Source organism: Lepisosteus oculatus, chromosome 1, assembly GCF_040954835.1.
Source record: "Lepisosteus oculatus isolate fLepOcu1 chromosome 1, fLepOcu1.hap2, whole genome shotgun sequence".
Classification (NCBI taxonomy): Eukaryota; Metazoa; Chordata; class Actinopteri; order Semionotiformes; family Lepisosteidae; genus Lepisosteus; species Lepisosteus oculatus.
The window spans coordinates 77717863-77737341 of NC_090696.1; the positions used below are offsets into that span (position 1 = coordinate 77717863).

Consider the following 19479-nt stretch of genomic DNA (forward strand, 5'->3'; position numbering starts at 1 on the left):
GTTACATCTTTATTTAATAAAACGCCTGAACAGAAACACTCGGCTCTAAAACACTCGTCATACTTTCAGCAGAGAGACTGCCTTGTGCCTGCCTTGTTTGACTGACTTCCCCCAAAATACCGAATGAGTATCTGAATGTAACCGCCAGGGAAGAGACATCGGCAGGAAGTGCGACGCATGGGCGTCAAAGAAGCCGGGGGTTGCAGGTGCGACGCAGGTCGCCGTGGTGCCGGACCCCCGAGGGCTCTGCGTGCGCGCTTCTGCTGACGCGGGAAAGGTGTGGCCAGGCAGCTTTAAAACTGTTCCGATAGTGAGGGGGGACTCTCAGAGCCTTCGGGAACAAGATAGGGGAGCCCGCCGCCGACTGCAGAGTATCTCCTCGCCAGCGACCATGCCGATGAAGCCAGCTCCGTGCCCGCACCAGCCTGCGCCCGGTAGCTGTACAGCCGGGTGCGGAGCCAGAGCCGGCGCCGGCAGGCAGCCCCACTGCGCCGCCGTCCTGACCCTGGCCGTCCTGCTGCTGGCTCTCCCCGCCTGCAGAAGTAAGTTTCAGGACTGCTTTCCCACTGCGCTGAAGCACTGTGAAGTTTGTGTGTGTTTGTGTGTTTAGGATGCTGTGAAGTTCGGACTTAAAGGACGCGCGTTATTTGGTGATCGCGGAAAAAGACGTATTTGGCGGGCACAAAATAGTTAAAGCGTTACCTCAGAGTGATCAAGACCCATTTCCTTTTTTCCCGGGAGCTGTTCACCTCCTGCGCTTCTTAGCGCAAATATCAGCATTGTTGTCGTATCATTCTTAAGCTTTGCAGAATTTAAAAAGCACCTTGAAATGCGATACCTGAAGTTTTTCGCTTGCTCTCTTCAAAAGTGAAATCAGTGAGTTCAAAGAGTATTAGTAATAATGCATGTATAACCCTACATTTTTTTCGCGTTTGTGAATCTAGATTGATGGGGACACAGAAAGATAACGTCCAATAACAAATTGTAACCGTTGAGAATAGAAAACCACCTCTATCAGAGCTACTCTGTACGTGCACAGATTAATTCTCAGAAGTAAAGTGTGTTCTCTGTCAGCGATCTCATTTTCGATTTCGGCGCAACTGGTCTCTAATGGTTTCTAATGCAGCCAAATTCCTTGATGTACAATTTCAGAAGTGTCACAGAAAATCTTGTTTACATGAATAAAGAAAAAAACAGGCAGTAAAGTTTGTAAGGCGCACAGGCGGTCTTCAGACGAGATCTCTTTACAACCAAAAGAGGCAGCATGAACTGCGTTCAGTCAGAAACGCCGCAATGTTGTGTTGAGACTGACATATCCGCATGCCAGTGTATTTGTTGTACTTTTGTTGTACACAAATTGTGCGACTTGGTATGTCTGTACTAAATATTCCGCTTCTGTTACTAGCTGTGGCGCGGGAACAGAAGTACTGTAGCTAAGCAGTAAAGTGAGTGGTGCCTAACAGTGGCTTAAGTAGGGAAAACCGCGCTGTTTTATTTATTAAAAAAAAAAGTTTCTTTAACCACTGTGTCTTTTTTAAAAAATACTATCTGCCATTGTTACAACCCTGGAAACAGCCGTAGCCTCACGTCACGGAGAAACGGTTCACAGCGTGTGTCGGAGCCGGGGCAGTGAGCGGCGAGCGGGCGGGTTGAGACCAAGGTCGAGCGCGGATGAGACACCAGTCGAGGTGATGACCGACAGTTCACAGGCGAGCTGTAGAAACAGGGGTACATTAACACTGTACTTCTAAAGCGCCCTTCAGAATATAATCGCACGATGCGCAGTAGGGCATGCAATACAGATGCAAAGAAACAGATAGGCAAAGCTCAACGAACAGATTTAGAAAAGACAGATTAAAAAAAATTGTTAAGTGTGATTTTAATCGTACTTTGTACTTGTCGAAGTCTGTATACTGTACGTATCGGTGCCGCGAGCCACAACACGGACGTCCCAATAAAAAACTGATGTTATTCAGTCCTTGGTCAACATACAAAGTTTCATTCAAGTTCAGAGCAGGCGTGAGGGGCTCAGGGTTACAGTTTTCCTCAATAAGAGCTTGAACATTCAGAGAGTCCTGTGTGTCAGAAGTCATGGTCATCCATTATGATGTTCCGTGGAAACCAATGTAAAGATGCCAAACAGGAGTCTAACAGAACATCCCATTTACTGTATATCTGACATTCATTTATGTAATAAAACAAAACCTGTTTAGAAAACCTCAAATGTATTAAATTACATTGAAGGACAATCGTGGGACTTTTATTTTGCGATACTGTAAACACATCATTACAGGTCTTCTTATTAATTACCGTTTTTAAGTAAAATCCGTCACGATTGACGTTTGTTACAATCGGTCATGAACATGTCGAACGATTTTAATGATCTTTTCCAAATCTACACTTCTGATAGTTTCAAAATCTGCACTTTCAAGTTCCAGAACCTGCCCAGATATGTGAAATATAGATGTGTCAGATAAAAATTGGACATTCTGTATCCTCGTGAGAGCCAGACCTTGATAAAATACAGACAGAAGAGTTTGGACATGTTGCAGTCTGGTAAGGATTCCGATGTAGCAAGCCGCTAGATCATTTTCTCGTCTTGAAAGAAAAGCATGAACCAGCTTTTCTTTTTAAAGAATGAAGTGTTCCCAAACAGGGATTTCTGCAAAAACTAAGAGGTTGTGGGGAGTTATTCTAGCTGATTTCTGAACTGTATGCAGGTTGTCCAGTTGTGTTCATGAAGGTGTTTGTCTCTGCTTGGCTGTTGGCGCTACTGATTAAAGTTGCTAATGTTAACCTGGTCACATCCCTCGCAAGGCTATTTAAGGCTGGAGTTCAATAATCATCTGTATTTTGCAAACTTAAATTTTAATTACTTTTATCTTAAAACAAACATTGTGCCGATTTATGAAGAGGGTGGTTCACAGATTGCCAGTAACAGGAAACAGTAAGAAACATTCATATTACCAATGTGCAGCATCCAGGTGGGGCTGCACACTGGTGGTGGTGGAGGGGATCCCCATTACCTGTAAAGCACTGTGAGTGGAGTGTCCAGTAGAGCGCTATATAAGTGTAATCAATTATTATTATTATTATTAATTATTCTTATTATATCCTTCACACAATGTTACCGAAATGGTATCATATCTTCAGAAGAAGCTTTTGACTTTGTGATAAAGCTCTAGAATGACTAAAAATGATAATATTATTAATAATAATTTGAAATTTAAAGATTATACACTACAGGCATTGCAGGTATTAATCCGTTTCGAGCTTTAAATTCTGATATTCTGTATATGGTTTATATCCGATTTTAGGAATTGGACAGAAATGTTGTTCCAGTTCTGTTTCCTTTAAGACTCATGATTCGTAAAGCAACAGGACACAAGACGAGACTGAGATGCGCTAAGAGGAGGAAGCAACCAGTAAACTAAGTGACTATCAGCAGGGGGGGAGCCCAGCGTCAGGGTGTCAGGACGGAGGAACACAGTATCACTTTGTCCACAGGGGCACGGAGTCTAATCTAACACTCAGCCGGTTTGTGCTACAGTGGGAGAGTTCATGGCAGTTCAAGATACTCCAATCTTTTCAGACCTATCTAAACACGTTCAATGTTTTTTTTGTGGAAAACCTAGGCTCTGTAATAAGTGACTATATGCATTTAACTATCACTAGTTTATGTATTTCTTTCTCTGCTTTTCTTTTATGAGATGCAAATCCGGTGTGTGTGAGTGTCGGTAGTGTTAGGAGACTGCCTGAACACCGGCAGAGCGCGTGTTGTCTTCCCTGCGGTGTGCCGGTGTGTAGTCGCCTGCAGAAGGTTCGGTTGGTACAGTTCCTGTCTGGTACAGGAGAGAACTCTTCCTCCGATGGGAGAGAGTGGTTTGTGTCGCCGGTAGGAGAGACGTGAACGCCGTGTGCGAGCGCGAGGGGATCTTAAAGCGCAGCGCTGATTGGCGTCAGGTGTGGAACCTGCACATTCCCACGCGCCGCGGAGTGGGCAGTGCAGTGGGAGGTGTGCTCCACTGTCACAGGTGTAATGTATCTAATGCACACCGTGTACCCTCAGTTTAACAGACTAATAGAGAGGAAAGGGTGTCCGTTATCGCTGAATATCCGAATAAATCGCAAATACATTGTTTCAGCCCAAAAACAAGCTATTATCTGAGAAAAATATACAGTATATGCTTACTGGATTGTTTGACTTATTTATTCATCAGTTGCAATCATCACAGTCGGTAAAAATTGCTTCACGAAACACAAACAACGCTCATCTCCACAGAGATTCTCAGATGCAGAATAAACACAATAGCATTCAGTATTTTGAAGATGCTTCAATTTGTACAAAGAAACATCTTATTTTGTAAAGGCAAGGTGATCGTCTTTGACCTGCACAGAGAGTTTCGGACGTTGAAAACGAGATTTAATTAGACTGGTGACAGTTCGCAGTTTGAACCTCTGTGTCAGAACTCGAACAGACAAAGTGTGCAGCATCTCCTCCGTGTTAAGAGCCAATTTCTCAGAACACTGCCTAGACATGTCAGGCTCTGGCTTGTGGGCACATTCTTCATCTCCAGCCATTCTGTGCAGAAACCCTACAACAAGCCCACGTCCCAGGACCCTCAGTGTGCTCAGAAAAGCTGAACGCTGAAGCTGATTCTTACTGAACGTCTTCGTATTCATCTGACAGACAGGAATACTGTCAGCCTGACAGCTGCTGAAAACTGCCATGTGGTGCTTTCTTGTGTGTGCCATGGGACCAATGTATTATAAGAAAAAACTTTTCTCAAAAAATACGAACATAAGTTGCAACCAAGAGGAAGTCATTTTGCCCATCCAGCTTATCTGAAGTTTAGAAGCTAATTGACCTCAGGACCTCATCCAGATGTGTCTTGAAAGAAACCAGGGTTTTATCTTCAACCACAGGGTACCTCCTGTCCTTAGTTTTTGTAGAAGTTATAGTTTCCACTTGTGTCCTCTGTTTCATGCCGGCAAAGATTCATAATGTGAATCCTGAATTTCAGAGTTTCCTGCTTTACTGACTGCGCTAGCCGGGAATACCTGAGAGAAAGTATTATTCATATAATGAATCTGTTTGACTGTTTGACATTTCAGTCCAAATCAGCTTTCATTTGCATGCATTTACACAGCTGGACAAAAGAAGCCAACATTTGTCTCATCAACCCTTGCTGCTAGACACCTGGGAAACTATTGTAACAGAAACTACTGATCTGTACGAACATACTGACAGAGCTGCAGAGAGTCTTTTCCCTGCAATAGTTCAGGTGGGCAGCTGCGTCAGCATGCGTAGGCTGCAAAGGAACGAGTAAAGGTTTATTCCTGCTGAAAGGAGAAGAACAGAAATAACCATTTCGGCTGTGGAGCTTTCTTCAGGTGTGGATGTTTCTTTGTACAAAGTGAAGCATCTTCAAAATACTGAATGCTATTAGATTAATTCCTCCACACCCGAAGAAGGCTCCACAGCCGAAACATTGTGTTTCCTTTCTTCTCCTTTCAGCTGGAATAAACCTTTACCTGTTCCTTTTCCCTGGCGCTGCCCTGCGTACTTGCCCTGGTAGCATCTCCTCCTCTCCAGCAGCGATGGCCATGCTCAGGGTTCTCTGCCACTCATACTCAGCGGTATCTCACCTGCTCCTTCCCCTTCTCCTCGCCTCCCAGAAATTACTTCTTGTGAATCAGCCATCTCGTGGGATAGAAAATGTGCAATGTTGTACACCTGTTGATGTATTCTGTGTGTCGGCTTCAGGGGACTCGCTGGCAGTTAAGTTTCTCAGCCATGGGACGTCAGACTTACTTGCCACACTGTCCGAGTCGCGCGCTGGTGGACCAGCAGGGGGGGCGGCTCTCTGGACTGGAGCTGCCAGCACCAGTGTCCTCCAATACCCAGTACTGGGAGCACTGCTGTAGGAGGCGCTGTCCTTCAGATGAGATGCCAAAGGAGGTCTCATCTTGGTCAGTGAAGATCCTGTGGCACTTCGTCTATCCATCTATCCATCTATCTCTCAGTGTCCTGACTAAAGACCTCCCTGGATTTCCACATTTGGCCTCGTGCTTCTCTATCTGATGTGCTTCGCAGAAGGGCTGGAGAAGAATGACTAAAAAGTGACACTCATATCCAATAAAGCCGTAATGACCTTGATGATGACGGTTTGGTTTAGATTGGTTTACCATCACTGCTGATTACAGGGCCAGATGTACTACAGTATGACACCAGATGTCACCTCACTAGAGACCTGTGAGGGGGCTGTAATGACCAGAGTGCCGCCACTAGAGGACACTGGAGGACACCTCCTCAGATGGTGAATAGCCCACTGGTTATATTGTGAGTCGAATGGCGTGTCAAAATGTGTAGATGGGGTTATGTGTCTGGAGCACTGGATATTGTCAGCTGTCTGTGAGCACAGTGTGTTCTGTTTGTAGTCAGATCAGTAATGAGGTAGTCAGTGTCTGTGTGTATCTGTGCACTGTCCCATTCGATGTAGGCATTGTTTATCACCCAGTGTGGAGTGCTTCAGCCACCCTGACCTGGGGATTCTCCGTCACAAGGCATGATGTGGGTGTGGCCATGTGGCCAGCAGACGCCGTCCTCCATGCTCAGGGCCTTGAACTGTCGAGGCCGAGGAGCAGTCGCTGATGGATTTCCCATCAATCGCTGTTGATGACAGGGGTGGACGTAATGTAACATTGTATTACTGGGCTGGGCAGATTGTTCGGTACTCTCAAAACGTCCCTTCCCGGGAGCTTCCGCTTGTGTTTTCACAAGATCTCCATGCATGTGCTCTGGATGGCGATATCATGTGCAGATATCTGGGGATGTAAACCATTAATCTTCCATCCATCCGTCATCCAGCACCGCTTTGTCCAATTCAGGGTGGCGGGGAAGCTGGAGCCTATCCCAGCAAGCAACAGGCCCAGGGCGGGGTACACCGTGGAGGGGACACCATTCTATGGCAGGGCAGACAGCTGCAAATGTGCACACACACTCAGTCCAAGGGCAGTTTTCCCAGAAGCTAAGTAGGAAACCAGTAGGAAACCAGAGCACTGGGAGGAAACGCATGCAAACACAGGGAGAACATACAAACCCCACACAGACAGGACCTCAGGTATTGAACTCAGGGCCCCAACACTGCGAGGCAGGAATGCTGACCACTGCGCCACTGTCCTGCCCTCTGATTGTCCGGTCCCTTGCACTCTAATAGCTGGGAAAACCACAGTGCAGTTTATTTTCAACTCATGAAGAGTCTGTGAACAGCACGCTCATTGATTTTACAATGGGAAGAGAAAGACACACAGTTGTCAAAAAATTGATGAAGTTACTATAAAATAAATTAAATTACAGGCAGAAGGCAATGAAAAGCCTCAGATGTGCAGGGAGATCTATTATTGAGCAGGGGGACAGCAGCAGGGCTCTAATCAGATCTAGGAGACAATTTCACATATCGGCAAGAGCAGAAAGATTAATCCTGCAAGCAATCCTTAAAAACCCTGAGGAACAGGCAAGCCTGTGCAGCCTAAGGCAGCAGAATGTGCAACATCAGCTCTTAAGGGAATAATAAGTCCACTGGCGAGGACTGGCAAGGCAAAAGCCTTTTGATAACAAAGAATAAAGAAACAACTGCCAAAAATGGGGTGTATGTTGTTAATTGAAAAATCTGGTTATTTAGTAGAGGCCAGTAGTGTGATGGGTGAATGATTTGTGTCAGAGAAAACACCAAAACTTACAAAGAGCTGGGGTCTGGGGAGAGTACTGGTGAATCATCCAGGTGGGGCTGCATACAGGGGGTGGTGGAGGGGATCCCCATTACCTGTAAAGCGCTTTGAGTGGAGTGTCCAGAGTAGCGCTATATAAGTGTAAGCAATTATTATTATTATTATTATTATTATTATTTCCACTCTTACTGTCTGTTTAACGGGCTAGCTTTGGGCTGGGAAGGTTTCATAACATCAGGGTGGTCCGTTCGCTGTCTGACTCCTTTAATAAGGGGCAGTTAATAATAACAATGAACAATTCCTTCACTTCTAAAGCACTCTTCTGGACACTCCACTCGAAGCTCTTTACAGGTAATGGGGATCCCCTCCACCAGCAGTTGGATGATGCTCCAGTCTGCTCCCCACACACCAGCTCTCAGTGGGGAGGAGAGCAGAGTGATGAAGCCAGTTCAGAGATGGGGATTATTAGGAGGCCATGATGGGTAAAGTACTGGGGGAAATTTGACCAGGACACCAGGGTAACACCCCTACTCTTTTCGAGAAACTCTCTGGGATTTCTAATGACCACAGAGAGTCAGGACCTCGGTTTTACGTCTCATCCGAAGGACGGCGCCTGTTTACAGTACAGTGTCCCCGTCACTATACTGGGGCATTAGGACCCACACAGACCGCAGGGTGAGCGACCCCTACTGGCCCCACTAACACCTCTTCTAGCAGCAGCCTCAGCTCTCTCAGGAGTCTCCCATCCAGGTCCTGACCAGGCTCACACCTGGTGGGCGGGCCAGCTGGGAGCTGTGGGGTGAAATAGTTCCTCTGCAACCCTGCCTTCTAAGGGGGATCTGTCACCTCGATCAATAAGTGGGGCTCTTCCTCCAGCACCAGAACTGACCAGATAATGTCATGAGGACAAGCTCCCATGGCACTGTCTGTAAGAGTGGGGGTTTGGGATCTGGAAGAGCTGAGTCATGAGCAGATTCCGTGCAGTCTGGCCTTCCTGAAATCCCCTCTTTCTCCCTTCTTCACCCAGCCCGCTGTGCATGATGTAGAGGGATCCCCGCCCCCCGTTTTGCACTGGGCTTGGGATTCTTGGGGATGAATGGCCCTGTTTCAGGTCGAGGAGGTATTTGGAGTAAAAGATCGGTGATGCAGCTCGTGAGGAGGCCCCTTGTTCATGTGGACTCACGATGCCCCTGTGTCTGCTGTCGGTTGTGTCTCTCAAGGTGCTCCGGCCCTGCTGCAGGGACCACAGGCAGACCAGGAGCTCCAGCTGTGGAGCGAGGTGAGGGCGGCGCTGCCACAGTGCTCTCTGCTGGGGCACTTGGCTGTTGAGGGCTTCCCATAATCATATGTGCTGTATGTATTCTGCAATAAGGGCACTTGTTAATTACCCATGTATTAGATATACTGTATAATATAAAATACCTATTATGCATCTAGATTTTATATGTTATGATACATTTATATTAGTGCAATTCTAATAAACACTTAAGCAAGATTATAGGCAGTGTTTATAAGAGCATTTGCAATGTATTGCAGAGACCCCTTGAGGACTCCCGGGGGGAGTTTGCTCCTACCAGCATAGTAAAGAAAGTCTACTTCCTTCACACACTAAACTAATCTCATCACAAGTATGGGCACAATACATTCCTATTTTTTGAGAAATGAAAGGGATCCGTAGTGAAGTTAAATTTTTCCTAATTGTTCCAAACAGATATTAATTACAGTGAATGAAGGGCCAGATCATTCTGTACAGAGAACCAGACTATCCACAGGACTAAAATTGCATCCTTTGTACTCGTCCCGAGAACTTTAAAAACATGCGATTCCTTCTGTAGATAGATGACCTCTGTTCCTCTTACCTCTCTGCTGACCTTCAGTCTCAGGTGAGTGGCATCTGGGTCTGGTTCTAGAAAATTGTGAGCAGTTTGCAGTGAAGTCAGTGAAGTTGAATGTGCTGAACCCCTCCTCATGCTCTGTGTCTTGTTGCTAGGCGCCCAGCGTCCTGGAAGAACTTTGCTACTCAGTCATGGGGATCGTACACAAGTCTCAGGTAGGGACAGCATCCTTCCAAAAGAACTGCAGGCATGCTTTCCTTTCCTTCCAAGAGTGCGTTGCCATGGGATATCCAGGGAGGGAGATTGGTAAATCTGTCTACAGAGCAGCAGTCAGAAATATCAACTGACCAGCACTCGCAGGTTGACCACAGCAGGAGATACAGGACAGTCAGGGTAAATGAGACAGGGAGCTGTCTGCCATTGCTCAGACAATGATACCAGCTGTGTTAAAAGAATGCAAACAGGAAGGCTCCACAGGAAAAAACACCTCTCCTTTACCTGCTTGACTGTCCTAAACTGTTTACGTGCGGGACAATTATACCAAAAATCTAAAAGAAAGAGCAGCAGATGGATTTATTGATTCATGTCCTGCTGTGTGGCTGATGTGCGGCAGGTGTGATGGGTACCTGTTCACACCTGTGATTCGAAGGGCACACCTTCCTGTAAGAAAAAGGCTGAAGCAGGGAGACTCTGTACACAAGGGTGGCAGCGCGTGGGCTGTCCACACCCATGAGGACGTCCGAGATGATCAAAGGTTCAGAGATGGAAATTCTCCTCTTCCTACACTTCCATCAGACCTGAGTGGAGAACCACTTATCAGCAATGGCTGAATCTCCTGTTCCCCAGATGTGAGAGACGAGCTGGTGTCTCTCTGTTTTAACTAACTTATCTTCTGTAAATTGACATCTGAAGGCCATTCTCAGAGGTAAATTGGTGGAAATTAAGTTGGAAGTATGCTGTAAATGATATATATATATTATATATATTATTGTTGCAGAATAATGCTTGACCAAGAGGGCAAAAGGCCATGGCTCAGTGTTCATTGGCTTTTCCTGTATTTTCAGTTATATGTCTCAGAGGGTTTATGAGCTTGGCAATTAATCAAGGCAGGAAAATGAACAGAGACTCTTTCAGATCACATGTAACAGGAGGAAAGATGCCTATAATCTAGAAACGTTCTCTAGACAGGAATTATTGGTACTTTATTTCATTTTAACATCATAAACCTTTGAGCGACGGAGGACAGGATCGCTCTGAGATTCCTGCTGTTTCTCGGCTTTGATTTCAACCGATTTAGTGGATTTTTCTCCCAGAACAATATCCTGGAGGATCATTATTGTTTAATCAAATTAAGTGATTTCTTCAAGACCGAAAGGCTATGAAATTACCATGTCATTGGTAAAGAAAGTCCAAAACGTGTTTATTTTGACTTAGTAGCACTCATTGACCAACTGCTTTGAGACAGAATTTGATTCTATTTGGTCACAATCTTTTCTATAATCTCACAAACCCCTGGTGATTTTCCATTCTGTTCTTATTTCTCAACTGGTAATTTAATGAGTTCCTTTGTGACTCACAGACTGACTAATCAACTTCTCATGACCCAAGATAGTAATTTGCCTTTGAAGTAATCTGTGATTGTGATTTTATGGTGAATCTGGCTAGCACTCCAATTCTAAACACAACTAGGTTTGGCATAAACCATCTTCATCATAGTGTCCTTGTTTCACAGTTTAACAATTAATATTTAGGACAGAGTGAACGACAGCTCTATCAAACAACACATAGTACGTGGTGATGATAGTGATAATTAAACTTTTACATAGTCTTATATAGTGCCTCTGAAAGTGATCTCATACAATCTAATCACAAATAACAAATAGCTGTATTAAAGTCTGAATTAACTAATTACATTGAGATCAAGCGTTCTTAGAGCTCTAGCCTCCCTGAGAGTTTTATTTCTTATTGTAAAGCACTTTGAGAAGCTACTTTTACAAGGCATATACAGTATAGGTGCAGGCAAAGCTTATATAGTTTGCTCATACAGTAGGTGTGCTGTTATGTGCCTGCATGAGCAAAAGTTGTTGTTGTCCACTGGTTTAAGTGAAAAGCATTTGGAAACACCTGAGCCCATATTCCTTTCCTTTTGTTTACAGGATGTACGAGCAAAGGAGCAGAGTAAAAGGGTAAGCAACATCAGAGGCATTCCAAAATCTTCCATTATGAGTTAAGTGAAAATGTACATCTGTGTAGGCACCTTGGTAAAAAAAAAAAAACATATCAACTTTTTTGTGCAGTTCTTATTTCATTACACAAAGAGCCACAACTCAGGCAGCTCTGACCCTGCGGTAAGTTGCTAAGCCCGTGCTCTCTTGGATTGTGTGTCCGCTTACATAGAAAGCCCTGTAGCTTTTTCTACAACATCTGCAAACCAGAAAGGACAGAACAGACACACCTCCCTGCACAACCAAACAGAACACACACACCTACCTGCACAGCCAAACAGAACACACACACCTACCTGCACAGCCAAACAGAACACACACACCTCCCTGCACAGCCAAACAGAACAGACACACCTCCCTGCACAGCCAAACGGAACAAACACACCTCCCTGCACAGCCAAACGGAACAAACACACCTCCCTGCACAGCCAAACAGAACACACACACCTCCCTGCACAGCCAAGCAGAACACACACACCTCCCTGCACAGCCAAGCAGAACACACACACCTCCCTGCACAGCCAAGCAGAACAAACACAACTCACTGCACACTCAAGCAGTGCCACATTGTTTGTTTTTAATTTAACGGCAGTGCTTTATTTGAAAATAGAAACGTTAGTTTGAGAACTGGTAGAAATAGCAACTCACTGTTGGCAGATTGTCTTTGCGGGGACATCAGTACGTATTTATATTAATGAACAACATCTTAATGTTAAAAGGAGTATGGTCTCCAAGGAAACAGTCCATCTTTTTTCATATTTCTGTCACTCTATGTTTTCATGATACTGCTAAGTAATGATACAAAACCCCACTTAGTACCTTCATTGAGAAGCACAAAGTGTAGTTTTAGAGTGAAGCAACAGAAGGCCAGCCTTTATCAGGGTGCTTCTGATATCCGCTAGACCTCACCTGATATCGTCAGCAGTACAGCTGCACGTGGGTCACCTGTGGCAACAGTCTTTGGAGAAATCCTCTACAGTCAGCACATACATTAAAAACCAGTCATGACCATGTCAGTCCAGCCCAACATTTTAAACCCTGCAACACATCCATACAAACCCTAACGCCACAGTCCAAGGCCGGTCACTGCATCTCTGTCAATCGCTCCCTGCACCCCTCTTTACTGCTTTCTTCCTGTGTGCTGTCCCTGCTCGCCCAGACTGCTTCTCTCTCCCTCCCCGTGTCCCCACTGTGTCCCCGCTCTGCCCCCTGCTCCACGCAGCCCACCCCCCCAGCACGAGTTCGCCAGCTGCATGCCTGGAGTCCGCATGCTGGGACACGGACCGGCAACATGAAAGGGTCAAGGTGTTCTTTCTACGATGTCAGCAGATGCCATGAGGAACTGGAGGAGGAGTTCCTTCTCCCTTGCCTGCATGCCATGTGCCCCTTAGAAAGGATCAGAAGATAGGCAGGCTGTGTAAGGTCCAAGGAGGTGTCCTGAGGCCCTCATGTGCAGCTGAACATTTTGTCATTATTACTATAGGGTTAAAAACACCATTTCAGTTTTGCCCAAGGCATTCTGCTGAAATTCATCAGAGCGCTAGAGCAGATGGATGAAATGCGAATTTGTTTCTGCATATTGATGTTGCTCCACAACATCAGCAGAGTCCTGATGGAACCTGCTTAACGATGCTGAAACCAAATGAACCTTAATCAATCAGGAGTTTAGAGTAGGAGTTAACTGAGACCCCTCGGCCAGCAGCCGATACCTGGTTAGAATTGCTGAGGAATTGGAGGACAGTGCAACAGGAGCAGAGAAGGAAATCTGACAGTACAGCTGGAAATTGGAAGAATCTGAAATACAATCACATTTTCTGAGGATAAAGAACTTCTTTAATTTTCAGAAAATGTTATAGTCATGCCGTATCTTGCTTGTGAACATTGTACTTCACGGAAGAACCATTTCACCATTCATCTGCTTCAACCCAGCTTGATTACTAAAACCACTCTAGAGCTGCATCTTCCAAGGTGCCTGGTGCCTGTCGAGTGCTCACAGTTACTGAAGGTGTTAAAAATACATCAATTGCAAAGAAACTTGCCCTTTCATGTCCGGTGCATGAACACGATGTGCCTCAGTTACATTTTCTAGCTCTCTCTGCTGTGTTCATGCACTGGATGCAGAGACACCCTGGAGGTGTTCTTGGTTGGTACTGAAAGCCATCAGCCTGTGCATCTGTCCAGTCTGAGTATGAGGAAGACGATACCCTGTTGCCCTGCCTTCTGTTCTCTGTACTGTTCCTGTGGCGCGCAGGGAGATGTGCCGCCATCTCTCGGGCAGCGGTCCATTGTTTATCACGTGTCTGTTCATGTCTCTCAGTCCTCTGTGCTGCATCCTTTGCTGCAACTTGTTCCCCAGCTCCATGCGAGAAGACTGAGGAGGTTCCGCAGTGACGTATGTACAGTAACCTTCCGCATGCTTCCATTCCTACCGCCTCCCTCACAGCCCCGCCGGCGGGCCGCACTCATGTTTCTTCACCGGCGCCGCATGCGCTTGCGTTCGGACACATCACAGCAGCTCGCTTCTCAGACCCCCTAGGGAGAGTCGCTCAGACACGGGGTTTAGGTCGGCTTCATGCTCCATTCCTGGGATGGATTGCTTTTCACGACTGAATTTGTCTACATGATCATTTTAAAGGTTTTGAATGCTCGAGATAAACAATTTGCAGCTATAAATACATTTTTGACTGGAACTGTTTGTCATTCGTTCAACACAAAATTGTCATCTACTGTACCACATCTGTGCCAACTTAAATTAAGTCCATTTAATCCTCTGCTGCAGAAATAACCTATTTGTTTCTTAAAAAATAATAGGACAAGTTTGCCTCTTGTGGGTATTGCATTATTATTTATACGGTATTTAAAAAAGTGAGAAGACTTTCAACAGTACAGGACATTTTGATAGGTACAGTGAGCTCCAATTGTCACTTTTACAAAATGTTTCTAAGGTCACTGAAATCGAAGTTCCAGTAATTGCCAGTGTTTCAAGACTGTTTTCCAGAATTACCTGTAAAGATTTGCTAACAATCTTGCTAAATACAAGAGGCCGCTGATGATACAAACAAGTAAAACAAACCACAAGGACCAGCATGAAAGTGGCTAAGAGATGCGAGTACCAGATTTCAGGATTTTTGCATGAAAATACTGTAGCTGAGTTGCTCTTCAGCCTGGCTATATGATCAGCAGAGTGCACCCTGACTCTGAACGCCTGCTTCTCAAGTAGACTCAAGGCAGTAAATGCAGCTGTTACCTGAAGAGGGCCTGATTCCTAGCACATCCTGGTCACTGCAGTGTGAGCAGTAGGTGGGAGCTACAGTGTGAGCAGCAGCAGGTGGGAGCTTGTCACGATTATAGTTCCCCCTCCTTAAGGGTGCTCCAGCCCTTTCACGTGAGACTTTATTCTGTGCACCTGTTTCCTATTCCCAGCCCATCTTAAAAGCCAGGCGCTGACGCTCATCCGGGCTCTGCATCTGATTTCCGTATCGTGCGAGTCCGGGACCTGGAAGCGCCTGGTCCCGTTAAGGTTTTAGTCTCTGTTCCCGTTCCCGTTCCCTGTCCGCCGGTTCCGACCCGGCCTTCGTGTTTTAATTCCTTGTTCTGATGGATCTCCTGGTTTTGGACTTATTCTTGTGTTTTGGATACCCTCTAAGGATTATTCTTTTGGATTGTTTGCCTCGGCCACACCTCCCCCGTGCACCAGCGCACCTTGGACACGCCCCCCTGTCTTCAGCCCCGTATTCCTGCATGACGTTTCCCCAGTGTTTCCCCACTTCTTCGGATTGTGTCGTCCGCATAGGGTCCGGAAAGAACTGTTCGTTACAGAGCTGCAGTGTTAGCAGCAGAGTACTGCATGCCCTTCAGCAACCCACACAAGTGTGTGCCTGCCTTGTGGTTATTGCACTGTTAATGGGGCCTCTGCATTAGCAATAATTTCCACTCCGCTCATCACTGTGAGCTAAGATTAGTCCACAAACAGGAAAGCACAGAGCAAGTTCAAAACAAACACAACTCGCTCTGCCCCTCCATGGCAACCTGAGTCCAGTCTTGTTACGAGAGGAAGAGACTGTTTCCAGGTAACAGCCTTAAGACCCCACACACACAAACATATTTAGTCCTAGTTGTTAATTTCTGCAAACTTGTGTTTCTGTAAAGTAATTGAGGATTTTTGGTTTTTAATCAGCGTAACCTATTATCAGGTAGCCCATGATGGTACATAATTTTAACCTCACCAGTGCCCAGTGTGACTCTGGAGAACTGGATGTGTTTGTAAAGAGACTGTTATTTTAACATAGTGTCATCTTTATTAGTAAACCAGGACCTACAATCAACCCCTTGGAGAAAAGCAGCCCAATAAAGCTCCTTTTCTCCAAGAGGTTGATTGTAGGTCCTGACTGGTGTATAATTCCATGCACAACTCTCTGAGTACATGTTTTGAGAATGAAGTGTTTTATTTCTTTTCAGGATGTTTTTTTTCCCCTTCAGTCTCTTTGGGTGTGTGAAACGGAGGGAGTGCTTAGAAAGTTAGTTGACTTAATCAAAGACGTGCTTCCTGGAAAACGCTGGGGTGCCGTTGGGTGGAGAAGGCAATGGGACCCCTGAGCTCTGAGCAGGTCAGGAGGCTTGCGCTGTGTCTGCCCACACCAGCAAGCCAGAAGGCACCCTGTGCTGCAGGTCGCCCTTGTCCATTTGAGGGCATTCTTATAGTCCCTGATTTTACAAACCAAATTTCATGACTTCCCTCTGCCCGTTTCTACCGATACAGCTGAAGTCGTAAGCACCCAGCGCCCAGACTGTGCACGTCAGTGTGCGAATGGGCCAGTCTGTCCAGGTCTGGCGAACTGCAAGGCAGAATGTGCCCAGAATCTGGAACACCAAGAGCTCACTACTGCCCTGAACTGAGGCGGAAAAAGTTTTATACCTTTTATTAGTGAGGCATAGTCAACAGGGAAACTTGTTCAGCTATGAAAATGCGTCAGTGGGACGGCAGGTGTATGCTAATCACTCCACAGGTTTCTGTTGAGTTCAGGGTGGGATTAGAGGAAGCTGAGTGTCACCTGGTTTTACCCAGTAAGATGAATTCCTTCTCTGTATTTTTCAGGATGATCTTCAAGGACCTGGTGGGATTCAAAGCCGAGGATACTTCCTATTTAGGGTGTGACATTTAAAAAATAACATTTTTCAGTGAAACTGCTGTGCACAATGAGAAATTGATTATGGATTTCTTTATGTCACTCTTATTCCTGACAGTGTTAGTAGGGTTAGGATTGTACTCACTGTCTCACCTGACCTTTACTTATGTTACAAAAGAGACTATTAATGCCTGGTTGTACAGTATGTGTTATTGCTGTTGTGTTAATAGATTTTGTTGGCACACAACACACTGTAGACACAGGCATATCCTGGGAACATGGGAGCAAACCGGAGCCTCGGAGAGTCCTGGTGTTTCACAGGGAGAACATTCCCTGTCTGGAATCAATCCGTGAGCCAGCTGCAGAGTGGAGATTCAGATCTGTTTTTTATAGTTAATTCTGAGATTTTAGAATTGTGTCTCCATAGTACAATTTGAGTGTTATATGTTATTTATTATTGCATTGTGTCAAGCTAGTAAGAAGCTCCTCTCTCCCCAGGGAGCTTGGTGTGTTGTGATTTGTGATTTCCGGGACACCTTTTAAAAGTTTGTTTAAGCTCTTCCACCTTTCTATAGGGCTTTGTGAAAAAACACACACAAAGATGCATTCAAATCAGGTCTCATGGTCTCTACTTCTCTGGTTACTCCCCTGTCAGTACAGCCTTCTGCTTCCAAGTGAGTTATGTAATGAATGAACTGTAATGAACTCCTTCAACTACAACATGAATACAGATACACGCCGCAAACATCTGAGCTGTGTCACAAAGAAAAGAAGCTGGAACAAATGTAAAAGATATTTCTCAGTCCCAGGATGTTTCATACACACAAGCTCATCGCGGCCTTCCCCTGCTTTCTCTTTCTGCAAACCAAGTCCATCTGATTAAGACGAGCCCTGTCTGTGTAGGATATTGACAAACATCCCCAGCTCAGCAGCGAGACTGTAACACATGTTGTCTTTTGACATGCAGCCAAGGAATGGAAGAAGATCAACTACGTTTATCTGAAGGGGTATGTCTGATGGCTTTCGGGGTTCAACTCCAAATCGTTTTGTTAGTTTCAGGAATAAACTCATGATATAAAAGCAAACAGGATGTCAGGCTAAATAGCTAAAAGTGTAGCATTTTAATCAAGGTAGTGTGTTAAACAATGCACTGGTGAGACCTGATATAGAATACTGTGTTCAGTTCTGATCACTAAATTACAAAAATAGATATTACTGCTCTGGAATCAGTCCAGGACAATCAGATACATTCCAAGTATATTCACAATCCTCCAACACATAGACAAAGCAAAGCCAGTAGATGCCTTCAGAATCGACAGTGAAAGCAAGGGGAATGAGCGGTAACTAAGTAGAAGTACAGTGAACACTAAGAACAGTTGCACTTCTTTATGCAAAGGGTTGTGGGGGTCTGCAGCAAGCTGCCCAGCTGTGTTCTTGGGATGTATTATCTACTAACTCCCACGGAGCTAATTGGGCAGTATGGCCTCATTTCTAACCTTTCTTATGTTTATATAATAACTATAATGACATAACTAAAATCAGGGCTGTGTCCTTACTTTTCCTACCTGGATAACAAACACTCAGCTGTTTTCTTTGTGGTTTATAGTCATTCCAAAGCTTTTTACAAACACATAACAGTGACTTGCATTGATTGATGGTCTTCAGACACTGTGCAAGTTTTATGGGAAACTCTGAGGAGCTTTAATGTGGACTCCTGGGTTCTCATTAAATGAGAGTTTTTATAAGTCGCCACAGGATTCTTTATGATTTAGCAAGTTGATGACACAGTAGTGGATCTGAAGTGCTTGAAGGTTGAATCCTTCGCTCCTCTGAGGGATGAGAAAGAAGTTTTATTTTGAATCCGGAAGATGAGTGATTGCACATTAGGGGATGATCCTGGGGCAGGGAACAAGAGCACCATACGCATTTAGATTTTATTGTGCAATAAATGAGATTTCGGACATCTCAGTTTAGTTGAAACAAAGGAAATAGTCCAAGATACTTCACAAAAAATATGAAGTGGTTCGTGGTTTTATTGTAATATTAAACTGAGCCCTGGCCGTCCTGCGTGGAAGACAAGGTGAAGGGAAACAAGCCCTCTGACTTATGCTCTGTGCTTGCAGAACTGTGGGCCGCTGGTCTCCCCTCGAACCCGGGACTGGAAAGGGGAAACATCACCCCAGCGCAGCACATCCCAGCTGAGCAGGACCATACCAGCTTTAAAATCTTTACACTTGTTCTGTATCAATTTCGAATGTACAAAAAAACGAGAATAAATACATTTTTTTGGTTACAGTGCTGTTTAACTATAATCTGTTATTTAAATTAAAAAAGAAGCATCGTGAACTGTTCCATTGTTGGTGTAATTTTCATCGGGGTTTGGCAGTAAACTAAAAGCTCATTCTTCAGAAGTGCTCAGGATGGCTGTGACAATGAGGACTGTACAGTAAATGTGTTTTGTTATAACAGTACAATTCCTAGTAAACAGCTGTATTTTTTCATGAGAATGCGTGGTTTCAGGTTTCAGAAGTTGGTTTGAAATTAAATGCACACTGTATATAC

General features: G+C 45.0%; 1 protein-coding gene across 3 annotated transcripts; it reads left to right on the plus strand.

Moving 5' to 3' along the window:
- Positions 1 to 237: 237 nt before the first annotated feature.
- nmu (neuromedin U) lies at positions 238 to 19479 on the plus strand. 3 transcript variants are annotated; one of them, XM_015345405.2, is made up of 10 exons: positions 238 to 542; positions 8952 to 9010; positions 9567 to 9614; positions 9722 to 9781; positions 11723 to 11752; positions 11864 to 11914; positions 14109 to 14183; positions 16887 to 16940; positions 17885 to 17924; positions 19041 to 19479. In XM_015345405.2, the coding sequence occupies exons 1-9, from the start codon at positions 392 to 394 to the stop codon at positions 17918 to 17920; spliced, it is 564 nt and encodes a 187-aa protein (XP_015200891.1). In that variant the 5' UTR covers positions 238 to 391; the 3' UTR covers positions 17921 to 17924; positions 19041 to 19479. The 3 variants fall into 3 exon arrangements, with proteins under 3 accessions (XP_015200891.1, XP_015200893.1, XP_015200892.1); XM_015345407.2 differs by lacking the exon at positions 14109 to 14183 and having other exon boundaries at positions 239 to 542; XM_015345406.2 differs by lacking the exon at positions 11864 to 11914 and having other exon boundaries at positions 239 to 542.